The 23,790-nt window shown below is 33.9% G+C and overlaps 2 protein-coding genes across 2 annotated transcripts; one reads left to right on the plus strand and one right to left on the minus strand.

Annotated features, from left to right (window-relative positions):
* Nucleotides 1-10,194: 10,194 nt before the first annotated feature.
* Nucleotides 10,195-17,985, plus strand: LOC104000004 (alpha-soluble NSF attachment protein). The gene is made up of 9 exons (XM_009421929.3): nucleotides 10,195-10,399; nucleotides 11,771-11,820; nucleotides 11,918-11,990; nucleotides 14,094-14,173; nucleotides 14,627-14,778; nucleotides 15,782-15,941; nucleotides 16,028-16,075; nucleotides 16,801-16,881; nucleotides 17,683-17,985. The coding sequence occupies exons 1-9, from the start codon at nucleotides 10,255-10,257 to the stop codon at nucleotides 17,761-17,763; spliced, it is 870 nt and encodes a 289-aa protein (XP_009420204.1). The 5' UTR covers nucleotides 10,195-10,254; the 3' UTR covers nucleotides 17,764-17,985.
* Nucleotides 17,986-18,616: 631 nt separating this feature from the next.
* LOC104000003 (histone deacetylase HDT2) lies at nucleotides 18,617-21,980 on the minus strand. The gene is made up of 10 exons (XM_065085944.1): nucleotides 21,881-21,980; nucleotides 20,869-20,939; nucleotides 20,571-20,787; nucleotides 20,425-20,439; nucleotides 20,286-20,336; nucleotides 19,833-20,029; nucleotides 19,479-19,565; nucleotides 19,236-19,341; nucleotides 18,996-19,134; nucleotides 18,617-18,919 (listed from the first exon to the last, which is right to left on the minus strand). The coding sequence occupies exons 1-10, from the start codon at nucleotides 21,891-21,893 to the stop codon at nucleotides 18,856-18,858; spliced, it is 960 nt and encodes a 319-aa protein (XP_064942016.1). The 5' UTR covers nucleotides 21,894-21,980; the 3' UTR covers nucleotides 18,617-18,855.
* Between the last annotated feature and the right edge of the window lie 1,810 nt (nucleotides 21,981-23,790).

A 23,790-nucleotide genomic window follows, 5' to 3' on the forward strand; every position in this document is an offset into this window, starting at 1 on the left:
TTGAGCAAGTTTTCAAAATCGATTTTATCATACAAAACGAAAGAAATTTTCAGAACTGTGATTTTTACCGCTGCACTAATTCACCCCCTCTCTTAGTGCCGACTCATTTCTAACATTTACCTGCCTCCTCAAAGGTTGTACTTCATGCATCGAACCGGTTACTGACCTTCACCTACTCTTTGCTCACACTTCTGAAATACTTAAAGTGTTTGTAGTCCTTACATTGAGTTAGTTACTATGATTCACCTTTTCAATGTCATCGAACTTCTAGAATACAGGAAGTTTTCACCCCAACTTAGAGCAAGTCTCTTATAGTTTTGGTTGCCTCTATGATGATACCGTCTTCTCCATCAACCCTAGTGCCTACTCCACTGAGTAGCAAAGGTACAACACTGCATACTGCCTGTTTCGTTCCTTAGTCGTGTACTTTTGCACGACCCGAAGTCCTTCACTTTCAGTTATCTTGATGAGAAGCTCATTGACACCGGTCTTACGAAGCTCCTTGGTCTTTGCCTTTCAACCTTATCTCGATACTTGGAGTTTGCCTCTACATGCTCCACCTCCTCAGCCCCTTTCATGACTAAGCGCTCACCCTCCATGAGAGCAAGGAATCGATGACTTCATAGAAGTCCCACCTCTACGGTACCATACCGCTGCTATGCCCATGGCCCTACTATCCATCACCTCACATATGCATCCCTTTTCTTCACGATCGGTAGATCTGCCTCTGTGGCACTCCTTTTAGTTCACCTCTATTCTAACTAATGCTTGGTTTTAGGTAGCTAAGTCCCTCTGGACTCGTCGTCGCTTCCTCGTCCCTTTTGACCCCTTGCTTTAATACCTTTGTGTTCTCTAAGCAGTTCCCCTTGGTCGATGGAAAGACAGACTGTAACTCTCATGCATGGCCTCAACCATCATGTTATAGGGTTTACACCAACTCTGTTCTCCTTAGCTTCCTTGGTAGCAATGTTCGCTTATTCGGCCTTGTCCTTTGACTTACTAGGCTCCCTTAAGCAAATATGGGTTTTGGAGCAGTCCAACTCTCCAGTTGCTTCGATCATACTTCTGTATGATCAAGTCCCTCCCATGGGACTCATTGCTACTTGTATTTGAACTTTTCCCTCGGTGGTACACATCCCCCATATGCTGCTGACCAAGGCTTTCATCCGATGCAAAATTCGATACACGCACGGAAGACCCGCCTCTACGGTACCATGACTTTCACTTCTTGAATTTATAGCCCTTCTTATCATCGTATTGATCACCGAAGTAGAGCTCCTAGTAGCTCCCGACCATACCTCTATATGATATAGTCCCTCACGAGACTATATTCATGTGTATCGCATTGCCACGAACTATTCCACCATGATTCGCTGCACTATGATGCCTCCTAGTGACATCTTCATTGCATTCTGATCCTTGAAGGATGAACTTTGATTGTGATCCCTCTATGTGTGACCTCTGCCAACACATCGCAAGGCCTCTTTCCCCTTTGATTTTATTCGCTCTTTTGGCAATCAACCTTCATCCACCTACTCTCGGGTTATACTCAAATGAAACACGGCTCTAGAATAGTCCGTCGCCTAGTAGTTCCTGAATTACATCAACTTCGTTGAAATTGGTGTATCATTGTCTGGATCCTGGGCCTATGCCCCTACCAGCACAATCTCTGCTGCGCATCGCTTCCTTCATTGCAACTTGAATGATAACACTATGGCATATTCTTCAAGAGTACCTGCCTCCGTATCCTCTTACCTTGTGTCAAGGCCTTTTGAACTTAACTTTACCTCCGCAAGTTGAGTCTCCTTAGTTCCTCTATCAAATGCTTCTCCGAGATTATGTGCATATGCTCAGAAGCTCCCTTTGTCTTTGGCACCATACAAAATGAGTCTGCTCCATCAGAATGAAGGACCCATGGAACGACATGATCTAGCTCTTGCCTTTACAAGAATTCATGTCCTTGACCTATGTCCAAGGAAAGCTCTGAGCCTCTGCTCTATGTTACATCTTATATGCTGGCAACCTTCTTGCAGCTTGGGTACTTCCCCAAGTTACACCCAAGTTGCTCCGTTCCTCATTTTGCATTAAGTTGATGGTGGCCCTCACTCCCACCATTCCATGGGTCAGCCCTCAATTGAGTCTGATCTCCATATTGACTCTAAATGTGCCTTCATTTGTGTTGCTTTGGGTCGCTCCCCCACTTGATCTCGCAATGCATCCACCAATGCATTCTCTCAAGAGAAATCATATGATGACTCCTCGCTGCTTGCTCGGTTCATTGAGCTTCATGGAGTTATTATTTTTTAGGTACTCCTCCTCAACATGTGCGGTCCATTGCACATGATTCTCCCTCTAGAGAGTCGAGGCTTATCCCTCCTGGATATCTATCCCGTTAGAGCAACATCTCTTTTCGTTTCCTTTCCTCTAAAAGTTTTAGAGACCAGCATCCCCTTGGACTACTCTGACTTGTTGAACAAACTGTGCATTGTTCTGCCTCCTACAAACGCACATGCTAGATTGCGACTCTACGTCAATACAGCCCCCGCTGCACCACTCAAGGCCTAGCAATATGCTGAACTCGCTGCATACTTCAGCCTCCTATAGATGTATCCTTCTCACGCCGAAGAGAATGTTTCAATGCTCTATGGCACCGAGTTTCGGTCGCCTTGGGATGGCCACAAACATTTCATCGTCCGTATACAAGCCCTTATATGATTACCGAATTCTTTGAGTTAGTAATTTCCCTCACCTCTATGAGCTTTGCATAACTCTTTCGGTCGTTAAGCAACCCATTTCACCTTACATGGTCTCATCCTTTACCAAGTGCCTCGCTTGCCTTAAGCATCATCAAGTATGGTTGTCAATGTCGAGTCGTAGCTCAAACTCAGCCATCCCAACCTTTGTGCGCTACGCATTCTTCCAAGCTTGCTCTCGTGGTACCTCTTGTGTGAAGGGTTGGCCATTCATCTGAATACCAATCTTAGATGTTCGCTCCTCCAAGTGACTCCTTTTCCCTATATCTCAATACTCATTTTCTCCCAAACGATCATACGTGCTGGCTGCCCTCAACGCAGCCTCGTTAGGTCCCCCACATTTGTATGACAAGTATTTCTATAAGTGCTTGTCCCACTCTGATACCATCTATCACGAACTTAGCTGGTTTTGCCTAAGTCGTGTGACACCCTTACGTGTCTGTTCGCAAATGTCAGCCTCCCTGAAACCTCTCATGGTTCCTTAGGACCTACAAAAGAAAAAACGAGTTAGAGAAAGCGCCTCACTCGGGATCCACAAGCAAACATTTCAGAAAACACTTCATAGCCAATGTAAATTATAAACAGACTTTACAAGCTCTGAATGGTTGTACAACAAAGGGTCAAAATGGTCCACTACATACTGAGTATCTCTCACAAGTATCCACATGACATAACATTTACTTAAAAGCCTAAAACGACCACCAAACCCAACTAAAATGGGGTTATTTAGCCTTCGACCGTCCCTCTATATGTTGTGTAAAGCATGAACATACCAAAAGACATGAACATATATAAGCATTACATAAAACATCCTGTTTAGAATTTTGTTTGTGACACAACGTCCAATCTCCTAACATGTTCAACTCTGACCCAACATATGATTCCTCCTACTTCAATCAATTTGCCTCTCCATGATCGAAGCTAGTCCTACGTCACTCAAAACGCAGATTATATTATAACATTATCAATTGGTTTCATTAACAAAATCCGTGATTTAACAATCTCTCCCTTTTTAACGATGATAACCGATTAATGACAGAGTTAACCTTAACTCCCCCATCAATATGTTATATTGATAGAACCTTTTTAAATTCAGAAAGTCATATAATATTTTAAAATATAAAAATACATTATACCACATATGATTCAAATCATCAACAAAAAGGAGAAGTGCATCTAGCAAGTTTTTGAGATATGCAAGTTTTACAACAAATAAGCTAGCAACAATTTTAAGTTGTGCAAATTTGTAAACTTCTTTTTTGAGATATGCAAGTATGAAAGTTTTAGTTTCTTCTTGAATTGTGCAAGTTAGCAAATTTTTCTCCCCCTTTGTCATTGTTAAAAAAAAAGGAAAGAATATATTTTATAATTCTTTCCCCTTTATATTAATTTTTATATCATGACAAAGATAAATAACAAGGATAAATTTACATCAATATTTCAATCATAAAAAATGAAAGATCATGTATAATTTTTGATAAATTTATTCTTTTGTAAATAGAAGGAATGATAGGAAACGATCATGATTTAAAAAGAAAACTCAAGTCATAAAATTCAAGAAATCAAGATCATGATCCGAAAAATGTATAAGAAGAGTTTATGCATTTGGAAGATTTACATTCAAGCTAGTACTTTTGTTTGCCTAAATTTAACATTCAAGCTAGTAATTTTCTTACTCCCCTTGGTCATTGTAAAAAAGAAGAAGAGGAGAATAATACAATGGTGTAATTCATTTCCTTCTAACATTGATGCTCTAAGCATCACATAAGGTATACAATTATAAATTAAAAAAATTATACATAACAAAACTCAAGTCATAAATTATCAAGATGTTCAAGTGGCATATCATGGTTTATTAGGATAAGTCTCCTCTTCAGTGAATAGCAAAAAGAATTGTAGGAGAATAAAATATAAAAAATTTTGATTTATAATAAATCTCAATTTATAAATATCAAGTGAATGAATCAAGATTCGTTTGGATGAATCTCTTCTTTAGCGAAAAGGAACATAGGAGAATAAAAGATCTTATTTATGTATAAAAAAATCTTAAGTTGTCAAGATCATGATTCATAAAAAAAATATATCACAAGTTATAATTCTTAGAATTCATAAGAAAAATCATGATTCATAAAAAAAAAATCCTCTTAAATAATACGAGAACACATAATAGAAGATCTTGATTCATAAAATATTTCAAATTATAATTCTGAGGAATCAAAATCATGATATAGGAAACAACTCATTCAAATTCAAATAATCAAAATCATCAAAATCACTTTGAAGAGATTCAAAATGACATAAATAGATTTATCAATTTTTTATTAAAAATTTGATAAGATAGAGATAGAGAAATTTTCAAAATGTATTCTTTTTTTAATTATTTCAATTTATGTGATTTATTTCATACAAACATGCCTTTGTCTTTTATGTCAAATCAAAATATTTAAAATCAAAAGATAAGATTTATTACAAAAAAATCAAGATAAAAAATATAACACATAATTCCAAAACATAAGATTTTAAATCATCATTATTTCAAATTCTCATGCATAGTATAAAATCATCAAGTATCAAAACTTTTAACATTTTCATTACATCATTACATCACTATGTATCATTAAATCATCAAACATGATTTATAAAGCATTTTCAATCAAAATTACATCACTACCGGTTAACATGCAATTGCCATGCTCAAATTTTTAATATTTTTTTCAAAATCATTAGAAAGAAAGGCATGATATTTTTTGTATTTTTTTTATTTTTTACTAACTAATTTAAAAACAACTCATGGAAAGCATCAAGTAATTTTATAGTAAAGTAAAGAAGTTTTGGGTGAGTCATTTACCTCATCGTCGAGAGCTACCAAGGCATAGTTAACCACTTTGTCTTTGTTGGTTTGCTCTGGATGCGAGTGCTTCTTTCTTCTTTGGCAACTTCTTCAGTTTTATATACTCATCTTTGGAGTGCCCTAGCTTATTATGTTCATAGCAAGTAGTTGTGTTTTTTTTTAATTTATTTTTATTCTTTAATTCTTGTTTCATTAACTTTTTAATTTTTATAGTGAGGATTTCTATGTCATCATCATCATCATCACTTTAGTTATCACTCAAGTGATCTTCTATTGTTCGAAGTGTCAAATCCTTCATGTTCTTTGGAATGTTGTTCTTAAGTACATCATGTTCAATACAAGTCACTTGATAAGTCATTAAAGACCCGATAAGTTCATCAAGTAGAAAATTGTTTAAGTTTTTTGCCTTTTGTATTGCAGTTACTTTCGAATCCTAATTTTTAGAAAGAGATCGTAAAACTTTATTAATAAGTTCAAGATTCAAAAAACTTTTACTAAATGCATTTAAACCATTGACGATATCCGTAAAACGGGTGTACATATTTCTAATGGTTTCGTTTGGTTTCATATGAAACAACTCAAAATCATGCATTAAAAGATTTATCTTAGAATCTTTAACTCTACTAGTGCCTTCGTGTGTGATTTCAAAAGTACGTCAAATATCATGCGTAGTTTCGTAAATAGAAACCCGATTAAATTTTTTTTTATCTAAGGCGCAAAATAAAGCATTCATAGCTTTTGTATTTAAAGAAAAAATTTTCTTATTCAAATCATTCAATTTGTTCATTGGATTAGAAGACTTTTGAAAACCATTTTCAATGATATTCCATAAATCGAGATTCAATGAAAGCAAGAAAACTCTTATCCAAGTTTTCCAATAAGTATAGTTTGTCCCATTAAACATGGGAGGATGAATAATAGAGTGACCCTCTTGAAAGCCGAAAAGAGTAATTTCTCTTAGGTGTTAAACTAAATAAGAAAAAAACATGGCTCTGATATCAATTGTTAAGATCGAGTCAACACTAAGAGAGAGAGTGAATTAGTGCTTACGAAAAAATTACGTCGAGCAATAATGATAAAATTATGCATGACGATTTGTAGTAATAATGATTTTTATGATTTATGGTTTATTAAACTTGATGATTTTTGTGATGAAACTTATTTTTAAATGATGCATGGTTTTGACATAAAAAAACTTGAGTATAATTGTATGAAATCAATTATATAAATTAAAACCAAAAGAGGAAATATATTTTTCTTAAAAATTTCTCAAATTCTATCTTATCGAGTTTTTGAAAAGAGATTGATGAATCCATTTGTATCATTTTTTTATGAATCTCTTGAACTGAGAAAATAATTTTGATGATTTTATTATTTAAATTTGAATGAGTTTTATCCTTATCATAATCTTGATGATTGAAGATTTCTTATGCATGAATCAAGATATTTTACCATTTGATCTCGTATGTTTTATTTTGCTATTTACTAAAGAGAAGTTTTATCTAAATCATGATATTGAATTCCTTGGAATTATGATTTGAGATTTTCTTTATATGAATTAAGTTTACTCACTCTTTATTATGATTCTTTCATTTTTATTAAAAAGAATATTTATCTAAATAAATTATGATTTTTCTTTTGACCTTTCGGAATTCATGAGTTAAAATTCTTTTGAAGATCTTTTACTATTTGATCTTCTAAGTTTTTTTTTTTAAGACGAGATTTGTCAAAATGAATCATGTCTTTTGGTACTCACATGATCTTTCATATTATATATTTCATTATATGATTTTTATTATGTACAATTCCTTTACATTTATGGTTGTATACCTTATATGATGCTTAGAGCATTGATGTAAAAGAAAAAATTTGTACCATTGTTTTCTTTCTTTCCTTCTTTTTAATAATAACAAAGGAGGAGAAAGATTCAGGTGGCAACATCAATGCCTTGAAATCGGGGATATGATACTTTTTTACTCTATTTTTTAAACCATTTTAGGTCTATAAATACCTCACTCTTTCCTACTTGAGGTAATAAGAAATTATATATATATATATATATATATATATATATATATATATATATATATATATATATATATATATATATATATACTTGAGAAAAAAGATGTAAATTCTCTTAAAGTATAAAGTTTCTTCCTCCTAGGTTTAAAAAGTCTTCTAAAGGGGGGAGTGAGGTCTAGTATAAAAAAGAGTTGTAAAAGTTCTCTCCTAAGCCTATTAAAAGGAGAAAGAGTTGTAAGAAGGTAGTTGATACAGGTAGTGAACATCGGTGACCTCGACAGAAGAGGAATCGGGAGCGGATGCAAGTAGCGACAACCGAACCATTATAAACTCAGTTTGCACTTACTTTTTACTTTGCAATCATATTGTAAACTGATTTACATGCTCACTACTTTTACGAACGTTTCAAGTTAAATTCATCTTTCTGATACAGGCTTTATCGAACGAGATTTTTGAATTGACGTAATTTTATAAAAGTACTAATTCACCCCCTTTTAGTGTCAATTTTGATCCTAACAAATCTGACTTATTCGACCAGACTAGAGCTTTATCAGGAATGCCTCTGATATAATTTTACATATTATAGATAGTCAATCCAAAGAGTTCTCGATACCGTTAATGTTCAAAGAAAAATCAAGCTAGATTGGAATCAATTTGGGCTCGAAAAACATAAAATTCAGTAAAAACTTATTCATCATGATTGACTATATAATTCATGCACCATATGCTTTACATCTTGCTTATACTACTAATATTTTATATTTAATTTAGAAAACCTCATTCATAATACCTAAAAGATGAAGGTCAACGGGAAGGAGAAGATTAATTTGAAGAGAGAATAACTAAATGGGTGAATTACATGCATATACATATAGGGGTGATTAAATAATTGGTGAAATATTAAAGCAAAAAAAAGGACGAAGAATGAGAATTCCTATTAATAGCCGCTCAAATGTTGTCATAACAAAAACAAAAGTATTAGTAGCATCATATGAACAAGGTTCATTTATGAACATATCTTCATGTTCATTCATTCCAGAGAGCTTTCTAAAGTGTCTTTGGCCATCAAATAGATCCGTGTCTCATTATTTTTACATAAAATCAAGTCTCATATCTAAATTAGTTGATATTATTATACAAGTGATATTTCTCCACATGTGAGCATGTATGTCATTTGATATAATAATATTTTATTTTATTTTTTAAAAAATATAAAGTTAATAAATAAATATTTAATTAAAAAATTATTTTTATTATCACTTGTGGCCTTGAGGTTGCTTGTATTTGGGTGGATTTAGACTTAGGCATCGATAAGATGAGACAAACTCGATGTGAGCTTTCATAGAATTATACTCATTTGAAACATCAGAAGCCGAACTCAATCCTCACATGTCAACCATTTGACTGTTATCACAAATTTAAAATTCGCTTCATCATTTAGTCAAACGTGAATAAGTAATTTCCAATATGGTTTTTAATGTGTTTTTTTTTTATTTTGAAGACGATTTCCCTAAAAAAAAATTCACTAAGATGCTCTTTTATTTGTTTTTCTCTCAAATGGTGTTCCAATTTTGAATAATATCCTAAATATCCATCACCAATTAAGATCTTAATGATACTTTTTTCACCCGTTAATGTTTTGATTTGTTATAGTATTTTAGTTATCACAACAAAGACACTATAAACTCTACTTGAAAATGTTATAAATGATACATGATACATGATTCATAATCTCAATCAAATCAATTCAAACATAAAATTTTAATATTATAATGATTTATAAATAATAAAATAAAAATATAACATGATATTAGTTATAATTTTTTTAATATTTTTATACCTCAACAAAAGTATTATTATTTTATTGGAACACTATAAGTGAGCCAAATACAATCAAAACACACTAGAAAATAATTTAATATATCATATCAGGATTAAATAAATATTTATAATAGTTTATGAGAAATATTACCCAAATAAAAATAAAAAAGTTAGCTTATTATAATTACCACAATAAAAACACTTAAACCTATTTAAAAATACTATAAATAACCTAAATAAATTTTTAACCTCAATCAAACCAATTACAAGACTAAAAATATAATATTATAATAAAAAAATTATTTATATTTTTTAGTAGTTTTATATTTTTTAATACCTTAATAAAAATTTATATAAATATTATAAATGAGTTAAATGAAAACACTATAATGATTCAAAACGGGTAAAATAATTGATAAAAAAACTAGCCAAAAAATACGAAAGAAAATATGATATTATTCGAATTAAGGGTATTATTTGAAAAAAAACTAAGATAGAACGTCTTTTGAGGAAAAAAAAAAAGAGATTATTTGAGGGAAATCGTCTTTATTTTAATCACAGAATAGAATAGATATGAATACTTAGGTGGGGTCCGTTACTCCGAGTTTGAGAACGGTCCAAATCGCGAATTGGACATCATTCGAGTGGTTATAGACGTGCGCGTAAGCCGTACGCGTAAGAGTTGTCCGTGGGTTTCTGTATCATTTCACCTCCCCATAAATACCGTCCCCGGGCGAGAAAAAACCAAAAAACCAAAAAAGGAGGAAAAGGGTTTCGTAGTGCGGTCACAGCCGGAAAAGGGGGATGGCGGATCAGACGGCGAAGGGCGAGGAGTTCGAGAAGAAGGCGGAAAAGAAGCTTGCTGGCTGGGGGATCTTCGGATCCAAGTACGATGATGCGGCTGAGTTGTTCGACAAGGCCGCCAATTGCTTCAAGCTTGCTAAGAACTGTATGCTCCCTCTTCCTTCTTCTCTTTTGCCGGTACTGATCGCGGTTCATTTAGGCTCCCGATCGGTGTTTCCATGATGGTCTTTGAGGATCTGTTGCTGAATCTCCCGATCGGTATCACCACTTTCATGAGTTAGTCATTGGATGCCATTTCATCGTCCTGTTTGATCCTGATATCTTAGCATCGGAAGATCCGAGTAGATTGGGGCTCGTAGGTGAGGACACGGCTGCTGCAAAGTAATTGTTCGATGATGTAGTTGCTGTATTGTTGATCCTTCTAGCTGTAGATACGAGGAAGATTGGCTGAAAGTTGCTGTAGTTGTGCAATTAATCAGATCCGATCTGTTTTCAGTATGGGGAAGTCCAAAATTGTCGTATAATGGACTTAAAAGTCCGGGAATAGAAATATTTCGACTCTGTGTGATTGGTCGACTGCAGGATTGTCGAGCAGATTAGAAAGAGATAAAAGGAAGATGTAGAGGAACAAGAAGGAAATGCAAAGAAGAAAGGAGAAAAGGACCGAGAGAGTGGGAATTAGAGAGATGAAGGGGGAGGAGAGAGCTGTCTGGCCAAAGAACAATTCAACAGTTTTTTCCATTAAACAATTACTAGTCTAAAATTCGCATTTGCAAAATAGTTATTACGGTATACCAAGCTAGGTTTTTTTTTTTGGTTTGAATTCAATAAAATACAAAAAATAAAAGTACTGATCAAACACTGACCTAATTAAGCAAACAACTAAACTTTTACAAGCTACAGTCTCACTTCAGAGCATAACTTTTCACATATAAAGATTAATTCAATTAAATCGAACCAAGACTATCTGTATTAATTAAGTAATACAACTTTATGAAGTCAAAAATAAAATCTAAATTTGTCAAACTTACATCAGGTTAGATGAGCCGGACCTCTTGGATCACATCATCTTGGTTAGGGATTATCCTCTTCATTGGACTGTTCAAGTACTGGTCAAAATTAGTTAGAGTAAGCCTGAATCAATTAAATTTGATTATATTTAGTTGATTTTTCTGTTGTGGAACAATTTGGATCATGACTATAGATTTATTTAGATCATGACTATAGTAGATCAATCTGGATCCTTCTTCCGTTGATTTTTCTTTGTTATTCTTAATTTTCCCATTTTTTAAAAAGTCTTATCCCTTTATTCCGTCTGATCGATCAGATTTGTCTGAGCTCACTCCCAGATACCATTGCTGGTCTTTGTCTTGCTAAACCTTTAATCACTTTTTTTGTCGTTTCAACTTAAGTTTAATTATTTAGCATAGCTGTTATGTGAGTTTATGAGCTATCATGTCAGAAATTCTGGGAACGTCACGCTTCTTAATTGACATGTCTTACACTGGTATTGCAGGGGATAGAGCTGGTTCAGTGTACATCAAACTTGCTAACTGTCATTTAAAGGTATCTATCTTGTTGGTTTTGGTTTTGAGTAGTTTGACTTTGACATATCATCACTTTACATGTTTATTATGTTGTTCATTCTGATTTCATAATGCAGTTAGATAGCAAGCATGAAGCTGCCTCAGCTTATGTAGATGCAGCAAATTGCTATAAGAAAATCTCCGTTCAAGGTATTTTCTCATGAGAGGAAAGCTTATAAAAAATCTTCTTCTGTAATTCCCTGACTGCTGTAATGGGTTTTTTGACACTCGCTTTCTATGGATGATTTTTTTTTTTAGGGAGGAAAGGGAAAATGGTTCTCATCATTCTTCTCTCCCTCTTTCTCTGTCTCTCTCTTTCTTTCTCCCTGTGTCTTACAGGACAGGGTGCAGCTAGTGATAGGAGAGATGAGGTTGTGGGAGAGAGGAAAATTTGAAGGACCTTTTCCTTGATTCCTGTATAAAGCCTTCTTTTATTTATGTTTCTTTTAGACAATCACAATAGTATGATTTATGTCAATCTGATTCAATACTATGATTGTTGACCCTAGGCCAATTTTAATTTAGTCAGCAATCTTGCATGATTGACATGTGAAATGGATTCTAATGTGTACGTGTGTTTTTTCTACAAGGAGATAAGAAGTAAATACAGTGACACTAATAATGAAAGCTTATGACAGCCTTCAAAATCTTCAACCAAGAAAGTCTTAGAAAGTAGGAATTCAGATCATGTGCTTAAGTGTTTAGCCCACACATGGATGCATGAGTTCGTTTTGATGACTATGCATCTATTATAACACTGGGTACTGTCAATATGACAATCATCATCTTGCCATGTTGCCTGAATAAATTACACGTATCATCTTCGTTATTTATTTTTTGTTTCGCGATGAATAGGTGTCAACTGTCAACTTGATTGCTTATGGAAGGCATGGACTAATTTCATGAGCTTAAATCTAAGTCCTTGTATTCCTTGGAATCACCCACCAAATCCATCTATAAGTAGGATGCTTGGTACAGCAGGTCTGATACTCATTGATGTGGGTATATGCAGTGATATGGGAACTTAGACCTGGATATGAGATGAGAGCACAGGTGACACTGTTTATACTGAGGTCCATGTTTAAATCGAATCTACTCAATTTTAACTTGGTGTGTCTATTCAAATCCAATTGCCTAGTAACTAATATGTTTTGACCCTATTTAATTGGATTTGGCCTAGATGACATTCGAAATAGTCATCATGAAGTTAGATTGGATCTTGTCAACTTTCATATGGGCTTAACACAACATTATTCAGGTATGATTTGGTGTTAATGAGTTTGATCCTGTTTAAACCTCTCTGTGGCCATCCAAGTCACATGCTCCACCACTAATTCCACCCATGGTCAAATTCTACTGATGTTCCTCTTTTAGCTAGTTAATGACTACCCTAGTATGGCCTAGCATATCACTTGGAAGTTGTTGATCAATCTTAGTTCTAAAGCTTAGCTGCGGTAGGTGGTTAGCTAGTGGTCAAGTTGCATTTGTTGGCTTATGAACAGACAGCTAGCTTTTAGCATTGTCCTTCTACGGTATAATAGGAGAGCTGGGTGATGGCAACCAAAATTTCCTATTGATTAAAAAAATGGATAAAATCTCTCATCTTTATTTGATGAATGACTGATTTAAGAATAAAGGGTGGTTTTAGGGTTAGAATACCCTTTATTTGGTGTATTCATTTCCAACCTTTTAAACAGAGATCTGGTGCTCTCTCAATGCTGTGTTCAAGACCTGGTGAAAAGAGGAGTGAGGATAACTAGTTGGGTGATAGGGCTGCATTATAAAGTGACTCTACCTTTTATCTGCCTCTATTTTCTTATAAATTGTCCTCCTGCTCTCTCTTCCCTGGTCCCATCTGGTTCAGGACTAGTATGAGAATAACTTTTGGTTAGGATCAACCTAAACACAGTCAACCATGTCAGGTTAACACCTTAACTGTTTTTCATCTCTAAGGCTCTTAGTTTCTATTGACGCCTTTATCCTTGTCTAGACCTAACTAGTGCTTTATATTTGTAATGCAATGATTATAATATTGGTAATGGTTGATGCTATTTGATGTTTTACGTATGTAAGATTTAGATCCAAGAATTCAGGAACCATACATGAATGACCTTTTTCTGGGAACATCATGGGACTTCTCATTCCACTAGTTTTACCAATCTATATTGAAATAGCATATATTAGGTAATCATTTTTGCACCATTCCTTTGCCCTTTTCTGACCTTGGGTACATGTTCCATTTCTTTTTTGCAGATGCTTCACAGTCATTAAGTCAGGCTGTGAAACTTTTCTTGGAGATTGGTAGATTAAATATGGCTGCAAGATACTGCAAGGTGATGAACTGCCTTTTTTTAAAAACTTTATGGTAGTAAATTATAATTATTCAATTTGATGAAACATGTGTATATCAGTAGATATGCTAACCAAGGGTTTAAATTTTGTGATTTGGGTTTTGCTGCTAACATGCTGGCATGATACATCCTGGCTAGCATAGGCTCTATGCCAAGCCAACAGCTTACCCTCTGTACAGCATGAAACCCATTTCTAATGTGTGCTTGGAAGGGAGTAGCACCATAAAGAAGGGTTTAGCACTTGAGGTCCATGATGGTGACTGTACGTTCATGATTTAAGTCAATGATAACATGCATATATAAAAAGATTCACCTTGCTGACCTCAAATAATTGAGACATTACAGCTTCTTGTTGTTATTGTTGATAACATGCACATATAAAAAGATATGTTTTATATATTTGATTTTGCTTGCTGGGGAATCCATGTCTTTCAGGAACTTGGTGAATTAAATGAGCAAGAACAGAATTTAGAGAAGGCCATGGACTACTTTGAGCAGGCTGCTGACCTTTTTCAAAGTGAGGAAGTGACTACTTCTGCAAACCAATGCAAGCAAAAAGTTGCACAATTTGCGGCTCAGTTGGAACAGTAAGATAGCAAGTTGTCTGTATTTAAAATTTTCTTTACTCTTTCTGATTAACATAAAGAGCAAGTCAAATGACTATCCATAAATATCATTTTTTTGACTTTCTTTTGTGAACTATGACGTTTGCTAATGTATCTTATCAGCATTTAAGTAGAAGATTCTAGTTTTGACTCGACCACCTAGACATAAAAGAGATTTGCTTTCAAGCTTTTTTTGCATTCAGTACATGGTAGGAGCATGGCTGCAATGTCAAAGTATATGTTCATATTCATCTTGCTTCTAAATTAACAAGGCTTAGTTATACTTCTTGATTTGATGTAATTGTTCTATTGATATAACCAATGCCCCTATCCCATCAATTTGTCATACATGTGACATGGGTTGTCTCATTATATCTTTTTTCTTATTATTTGTCATGTTCATTTGTCAATGAATTTGAGTTTGCTGTGTAGACAATTCTGCAGCATTCAAAATGTTACTGATGGTCTTGGAATCTTGACCAATTCAAATTTTAGTTACCTACACTGTTTAGTTAGACTCATCTGAACTAGTTTATTCTATATGTCCAGGGTAATTATATGCCTTTATTTGCTACTTCTTCCTAGTGCTACGACACCTTGATATATGGCACTTTGCACTATATATCAGTTTTGAGGACCCTTTTGTGCCAGTAACAAGGAATTTGGATTCAGTGAAAAATTACACCTTGTTGTGATTTTGATACTCTCATCATATGAAATTAACTTTTATTTAGGAAATTTGATTTCTTAAAGATGCTGATCTTTAAGATTTATTTTCCTTTAAGAGGACATTTGTGGTTCATATAATCTATATTATTGCAAACTATCAACATATCCAACAACTAGCTTCAAGAAATTATATACTTCTGATTTAAGCATCCCAATGTCCAATTAGATTTAAGGATTTATACATCCAGTTTTCAAGATCTTTTAACTATATTACAGTTGTGTGCATTGAAATTTTGATACAGTAACTTTTTTGCAGATACCCAAAAGCCATTGAAATATATGAAGCAATAGCACGCCATTCAATAAATAACACTCTTCTTAAGTATGGTGTTAAGGGGTTACTCCTTAATGCTGGCATATGTCAGTTATGCAAAAATGACGTTGTTGCGGTGACAAATGCATTAGAGCGATATCAGGTTTGTCCGTCTCTTGGTTGGTGGTTGAATTTTTTTTTCCTGAAACTTATATAACAAAATTAACTGGATTTTACTTGCTTGTCCAGGAACTCGATCCTACTTTTTCAGGCACACGTGAATACAAGCTTTTAGCTGTAAGACACTTTATCTTGTCATTCTGGTGGTATTTGGGTTGAATTCTCATTTACTGATTACCTCACTATGCTGCATCGATCAGCTTTCTCTGAATCTTGTTTGCAAGATGACTTGCTCTGATTCAACTTGGAATTTGTTGTGACTTTCTGAAAGCTCAAGTTTCAAATTCAACAAATTTGGACTTCAAAATGAAAAGTGAAATATAGGAAGTTTAAGTAGTCAAGGATGTTGAAGCATATGGTTTTTGCGTTTCTAGGCATAAAGATACTATAGAAGACTAATGAAGATTTAAAGAAATAATATAGTATACTATTAGCTTTTGTTTTCTTGATTAAACTTTTCAATCTATTCTTTAACAACTTAAGTGTCTATGGACCAATAATTTTTGAACTTGACAAATTGATTGGTAGTAGATATGCATTCGAATTGCATGCATATGTAATAGGTCCTTGAAGTTGAAATCAAGAATTAAGTTCATCATTTTCTATAATGTAGTTTTGATATCTCAGCTAAATTCTTATTAACTATTTAATTTCTTCCTCTTTCTCTTTCTTTGTGCAACATGTCTTTCATGATTTGACTATATATATGCATGCTTTCGTGTATTTTTGAATGCAGAAAGGTTACTTTACTTTCTTCTTCTTGAAATGTATGAACTGTGAACTGGATCATCTAACATGTTTCATTAAGAACATGTCTCATAAGATTAGTACTCTGATGGCAGGATTTAGCTGATTCAATGGATGAGGGAGATGTTGTGAAATTTACTAATGCCCTCCAAGAATATGATAGCATGACTCGGCTGGTAAGTCTATTATCTAATATTAATCGTTTGTGGTGCACTTATGCATGCATGCATGAAAGTTTATTCACAAATATCTGATCAATCTAAGTTTTTTCTTTTAATAAAATTTAATTCAGACCAAAATTGATGAGATACAATGTGATCGGATTATAATATAAAATCTTCCCAATTACATGCCCAAACAACATGCATGTCAAGTTAGTAATTATGACACTGTTTAGATTTGTCTTGCATTGGTTTCCTATTTTTAGAATGGAATCAGTTCTTATAACTCTCGCCAGTTGGTCTATATTCAACCATAATGAATTGCTCATAATTGAATCACCGAACAGTCCTGACATTTGAACATAATTGTCATTTGATTCTCCATCTTATCAGAACTCTTAATTTGAACCAAAGAAAAAAGAAAACACTTTTCTCACCACATATCCTGCAGTTTAGGCTGTTTAAAAAAAAATCAAAAACTAGTGCTGATATCAAAATTAATTTCTTCCTCTTTGTAGACTACTTTGTATGTCAAGATCTCAAACATTTTTTGTTATGCAAGTTGAGGCACGGATTAGCCCATGTATGTCAAAACTGGATTTTAATCGGTCACTGGAATGCAGGTTCCTCTACCAATTATAGAATCATTTTATAAGGCTATGATAAGTTTTGCCTTCTTATACGAGGCTAAAATAAGTGGCGCATAATTTCACCATGACTTCATTTACCTGACTCAGTATGAAGGCAGCATAACGCACAAAATAGTCTTGTATTTGGTCTAATATTTTGTGTTGATTCCATCTCCATTGGCTATAGGATCCATGGAAAACCACACTTCTGCTGAGAGTGAAGAATGCAATTAAAGCAAAGGAGGAGGAAGACGATGATCTCACCTAAGGCCCACTTGTAATCACTGTTCATGTTTTCGTCTGTATTTGGTGATTTCTTGGTGGCCATGGTTTGTGTGTGAAGATTGGATGCAAGGATCTGAGGACTTGTGATGCTTTTGGGTTCGCTATGTTGTACTTGGAAATACTATGGTTTTCTCCATCGTATCCACGGGAGGTGGCTACACATCACAACAGTTCACTAAGAGCGAGCATCTGATTTCAGTTTGAACTGTGTTATTCTCATTCCAGTTGCGGAAATTATGATTTCCTTCTGGCAAAGGTGCCTCGTTGTCACAGGTAGAAGATGATCTGGGCGTGTTGAGGTTAACATGAGAAACTCCAGGACAGCAGCATAAATCCCACCGAACTCTCGGAGGTACAACCTATCCTACATGCCTCATTGGGTTGAGGTTTTCAGGTGATAAAGGTGCATTTGTTATGCAGGCATTAACAGGTGATAAAGGAGATGAAGTTGTTAATGATTATGGGGTCGAAGCAATAGACGTCAGAGGGAGGGGATTCATTTGGTGTCCCCATCCTAAATGTTCTTTGTGGTTGTCATCAACATAGTTGGAACGATAAACGATGACATAAGGTCATAAATGATGATGGAGTCAAAACGATAGACGATAACAAAAATGACATGATAATGAGATACATCTAAGGTACTAAAAAAATTAATGATACACAGATGATTAAGTCAAAATAATAGATGATAATAAAAAACAATGAAAAACATTTAGGATATTTATAGAAAACAAAAAATGAGGGACATCATCCAAAAATCATCCATCTCAACGCAAATCGTGAAATTGAGGAGAGACTCGATAATTTTTCGTCGATTCAGTGGTGTCCTATCCTCAGAAAAAACTGCTGAATCCTCCAATAAGCACTTTAAAAAAATGGTAACTGATTACACCACACACACAAAATAACGTAACTGCAAACTTGGAAACTGTAAGCTATTAACCCAACATTCATAGTGACATCCGAGAAGCCCCACCACTTTTACAAAACTCGTAACACCCCGAGTGGGTTCATCACTTCCAATGGTCCATCCGAGAAGCCCCACCACTTTCATAAATATGATCTTGGTGTCTCATTTGCCAGCACTGTGCTTTGCTTTTGTATGAGATTGAAGAGCATTGTCAGAGTTGAAGTTCCTACAAAAATTGTTTGTTTGGTTCATGAACTGATTCATATATGAGTATGGAAATGGTGGGGGAATTGAATACATACTTGCCACATGACTTGCAATTGACAGAGCCTGCCGATTTTGGGGTTTGCTGTTTAGACTTGTCATTCTTAGCAGGAGTTTTTCCACTCTGTTTTGCCGGAATAGGGGTAGCAGAATGGCCATCTTTCTTAGCAGCACCACCTGTGAGTTTATTGTTGGTCTCATATGCATCATAGTTTAAACCAACATAAAACAATGTATATTTATTTAATAATGAATCAAGTTTACATGCAAATCATTACCCTTTTTCTGACTCTCTCCTTTCCCTGGGGATATTAACTTTGCTTTCTTCTCCGAAACAGGAGTTTTTAAAGCAGAACCAGCTGGCCTTTTATTAGGAGGTTCAGCCTGCAGAGATGGCAATGGCAATGGCAATTATCTTATAATATGAGTTTATCAAAACAACTGATGACTGAATATTACAAAACAGAATAGTTCCACCCAAACAACTGGTGTCTGAATAAATATGTAAACAATCTGTTTACCATTTTTACAGGAGCTTCATCTTCATCAGAGCTTTCAACTTCATCCTCGTCCTCATCTTCGCTATCATCTTCCGCTTCAACCATATCCTGAAAGAAGTATTTAGCAAAGAAAACAAAATAAAACAGATGTATCAATAGCAGCTACCACATTGTCAAAACATGCTCATTAAGTGACCTAACATAAAACTTGATGAAAACCTTTCATCGCTTGACAATTGCTAGAAAGATGCTAAGCACATAAATTAGTATGAGACCAAACAAACAGAACAGACAACAAAAGGGGCACTGAAATACTGAGGATGTAAACAACTTATCAAACAAGAAAATAACATATTTGACAGACATTGCACAGACCTCATCATCATCAGATTCATCTTCGTCAGACTCTTCACCATCAACATCTTCATCATCATCCTTATTCGGCTTTTGCTTATCTGCCTTCTTCAGTTCCTCTATTTTAGGTTTTGCCTTGGAAGCAGGGGCATTTGCTTGAGGAACTTTTGGCTTTCCCTCTGTAGATTTGGTCTGTTCAACCTTCACAATAGACTTGCCTGAAAGATATGGAAAACAGTATCACATAAGAAAACCACCTAAAGTCCACTATAACATAGTAAATTCTCCAAAATTACAAGTTAAACTGATTTAACTTTATGAACAAATACAAAATTTAGTTATAAATTGAAGTAACACACATCATTTGTTAATTGCAATAATAACCCAGACAATTGACAGGGTAAACCATCAAGAACACAAGGAACATAAATTGACTTGGTATCGAGAAACCAACAAGTGTACTCAGAATCACACCATTAGTCTTCTGGTCAAGTTGAATATCTTCATCAGCATCCGAGTCACTCTCTGGAATTCAAACGGTAGCAAACATTTTTGTTAGGAGAGAAACAGAATGAGAACAAAATATTTAATAAGAGACAACAACAAGATGTACCATCAAAATCAGGAAATGTAGACCCCCAAAAAGAAAAACTTAGTCAAGGAAATCAAAAGTAGCAAATATCTGTTATGTAGTGCAAGACATGAATATTAAACCAAATTAGTACGTAAATTAGCTTCCTACGGGAAGATCAAAAGGATATTCGTCTGCCTCAAGTGCAGCAGTTTTATAGCCACATAAGTAGACACTTGCATTGTTTGAGCTGTGAGATAGCTCAAATTCTTTCTCAAATACTAAATCATATTGAATTTGAGCACATTTCTCTGCAGAGAGTGTTCCAAGTACAAGCTTTTGGTTGTTAAATTTCACATAGACCAGTATATTCTCATTTCCCTTCTTAGTCTCCCCTAAAGAAGCCTGCATGGTAATAGATAGACATTAATATAATCATTTTTCAATATGAAGAAACACTTTGAGCAGTACGCGGCGAAGTAAAACCTGAGAAAGATGCAAATATTTGTCCTCTCCAGGATCAACCTTGACAGTCTCTTCAGGCTTAATTTCCAGACCTGAAAATTTGTAGCAAAATTGATTGATGAAAACACTACTATGGGTGACAAACAAAACAAATAAGGTAAGGAATTTTGAGGGAAGAGGAACTTAATGTAACTTAGCCAAGGTAGAATCTTGGCTGGATAAAAAGCAAGCTATGACTTGCACAAATACTCAGAAAAACTAAAAATAACTCAAAGAACATAAAACCTTAAAAATGTCAACAAGCACTTTTCATTAACCTTCTTCTTTTTAGGATTTTACTGATACCGCAAGTAGCAATTACCTCAATTTATGTGCGATATATCACTCAGAATAGTTATTTTGATATCTAGTAAATTCAGGAAATATGAGTTCACTATAGGTTATCATTATTGTAACACCAGACTCATAGCATATTTATTCTAAATATAATTTTTCTCAGACACGTTCCGTTTGCCCAAAACACCATGTTCCATTTTAAATTATTTTATAACTCATCAAAGTCTACCGCCAAAATTTACATGCATAAAGCACACAAGAATCCTCTGTTTCAAGTACACTTGAAGAAGAAAACAGAAAAGAAACTGTAAGAATGTAAAAGAAAGATTTTTGACGCCGTACTGCCGCATAATGGGTGTGATAAAGTGGAACAGTGATATAGTACGTTCCAGAACAGCTTATGAAACCACCAGTGATACACAAGCGCATGATTTGAGACACAACAATATGAGCTAAACTAAGAAGAAAAAGAACGCTAAATCACAATCTCCATAATAGCAGCTGCAACATTTACGGTGTTGCATTCAACCTATTGGCGAAAAACCAAGACACTCACAGACATTATAATTAACTGTAGGGTCATCAAGAGGCAAAAGGACAGAATGATCGGAGGGCAGATGTCCAACCTCCTACCCAGAGTCAAATAGAAAGAAGAGGAGAGGGATGGTAAACAAGCAAAGGGAGAGAAGAACATTACCCCAGAACTCCATGGCGGTGGGAATGGAATGCCGGGAGGGAAGGGGTCGGAAAGGAGCGCGAGGAGAAAATGGCGAGTTTAGTGGGGGATTAGGGTTTTGGGCTCCGAGAGGCAATTTAAAGCCACCAGGGATCCCTTGGAGACTTCGGATCGCCGATCTCCACCGTTGCTTGCTCCATCGCTGAGGGGCGTATACAAAATTTCACTCAAATAACAACGGCTATATATATATATACATATATATATATATATACATATATATATATATATGTATATATGTATATATATATGTATATATATACATATATATGTATATATATATGTATACATATGTATACATATACATTTATGTATATATATGTGTATATATATATATACATATATATAATTATATAAATTTATCATAAATTCATAAAAAAAAATCAAGGTATCTTAAAAATATATTATTATTTATATGATTTTATCCTAAATTATCTAAAAAAATTACATTAGAAATATATTCAAGTTACACTCATTCGTCAAATATATTAAAATTGTCATAAATTAATCATAAAACTAATAACAAAATCCTATATTTTCTATTTTCAATATTCACTTAGTTACACTTAGAAAATGAAATAAGTTAAATTCGATTATCTAACTTATTTTAAAATTATTTTTTAGGTATTTTTAGATTAATTAATTATCAAAACTTTAAGAATTCTACTAAACTATGATTTAAACAAAAAATTATACTATCTTTTTATTTTATTACGAATTTAGAATAAATAAATATATATATATATATATATATATATTTAATAAATATATGAATGAGTGTAATTCGATTATAACTTGAGTATAAGTTGAATGTAAGGGTCTTAACCAACTCGAATTTATTTAAATGAATCTGATATGTATAAGCTTGACTCAAATTGAATTGACTTACGAATCTTGCAAGCTTAGAACTTGATTTAAGGATATTATTGAGATTTTTGAAAAAGGAGATGCCCATTCATAAGAGTCAAATATTAGACGTCATATGATAAACACTCATTACTAGAGTTTCTTTATATATATATATATATATATATATATATATATATATATATATATATATATATATATATATATATATATATATATCGACCATCAAACTGCAATATTTCCGTTAACTAACATATTGACATACGAAATTTGCATCACTTCTGATCGAAATTTTGATGATTCGGAGATCTATCGCCATTCAAACACTCATTTGGAGGGACAGACATTTAGGTATTACCATTGAATCTGCCTCATAAATTCTGATAGGGAGTATTCTGATAGCAACAAATTGTTAACACCAACCAAACGGTCGAATTGTCCTTAAATCTTAATGATATATCTATCCCCCTGCCAGCCTTATCATCCTGCATCATAGAAGAAGCATCAGTTTCTGAGATATAATCGAAATCAAACAATTGGGGTTGTCTATCTCTCTGTTTCACGATATTTGGGCCAAAGTCTTTTGTACTTATTGTTTGATTTTAACATAATGTATATAAATTAAATTTTATTTATACACTTCATTTATTAATCTTCTTAGTTCATTGTATTTGACTGTGAGAGGAGACACATTAACAAATATATATTATAATTCCCAATGATGGTGGAAATAATCAAATATAATATTTTTTGTATTTTAATGTTCTTGAAATCTATATTTATCATTTGCAAGAGAGATGCCATGTTTATTCAAAGTCATAATGTCTTTGATAATTAGATCTTAGCTTGACATTATGGATACAATGGAGTGGGCTCTGCACATCGAGTTATGATTATTTCGAAATATTCATCATATCAATCTATTTATTACCTCCACATAAATACATGCGTTTAATCGAGTGACTGTTCCAATGAAAGTTCAACGATTCACTCCAAAGAGATAA

The sequence above is a fragment of the Musa acuminata genome, chromosome BXJ1-10 (genome assembly GCF_036884655.1).
Source record: "Musa acuminata AAA Group cultivar baxijiao chromosome BXJ1-10, Cavendish_Baxijiao_AAA, whole genome shotgun sequence".
Classification (NCBI taxonomy): domain Eukaryota; kingdom Viridiplantae; phylum Streptophyta; class Magnoliopsida; order Zingiberales; family Musaceae; genus Musa; species Musa acuminata.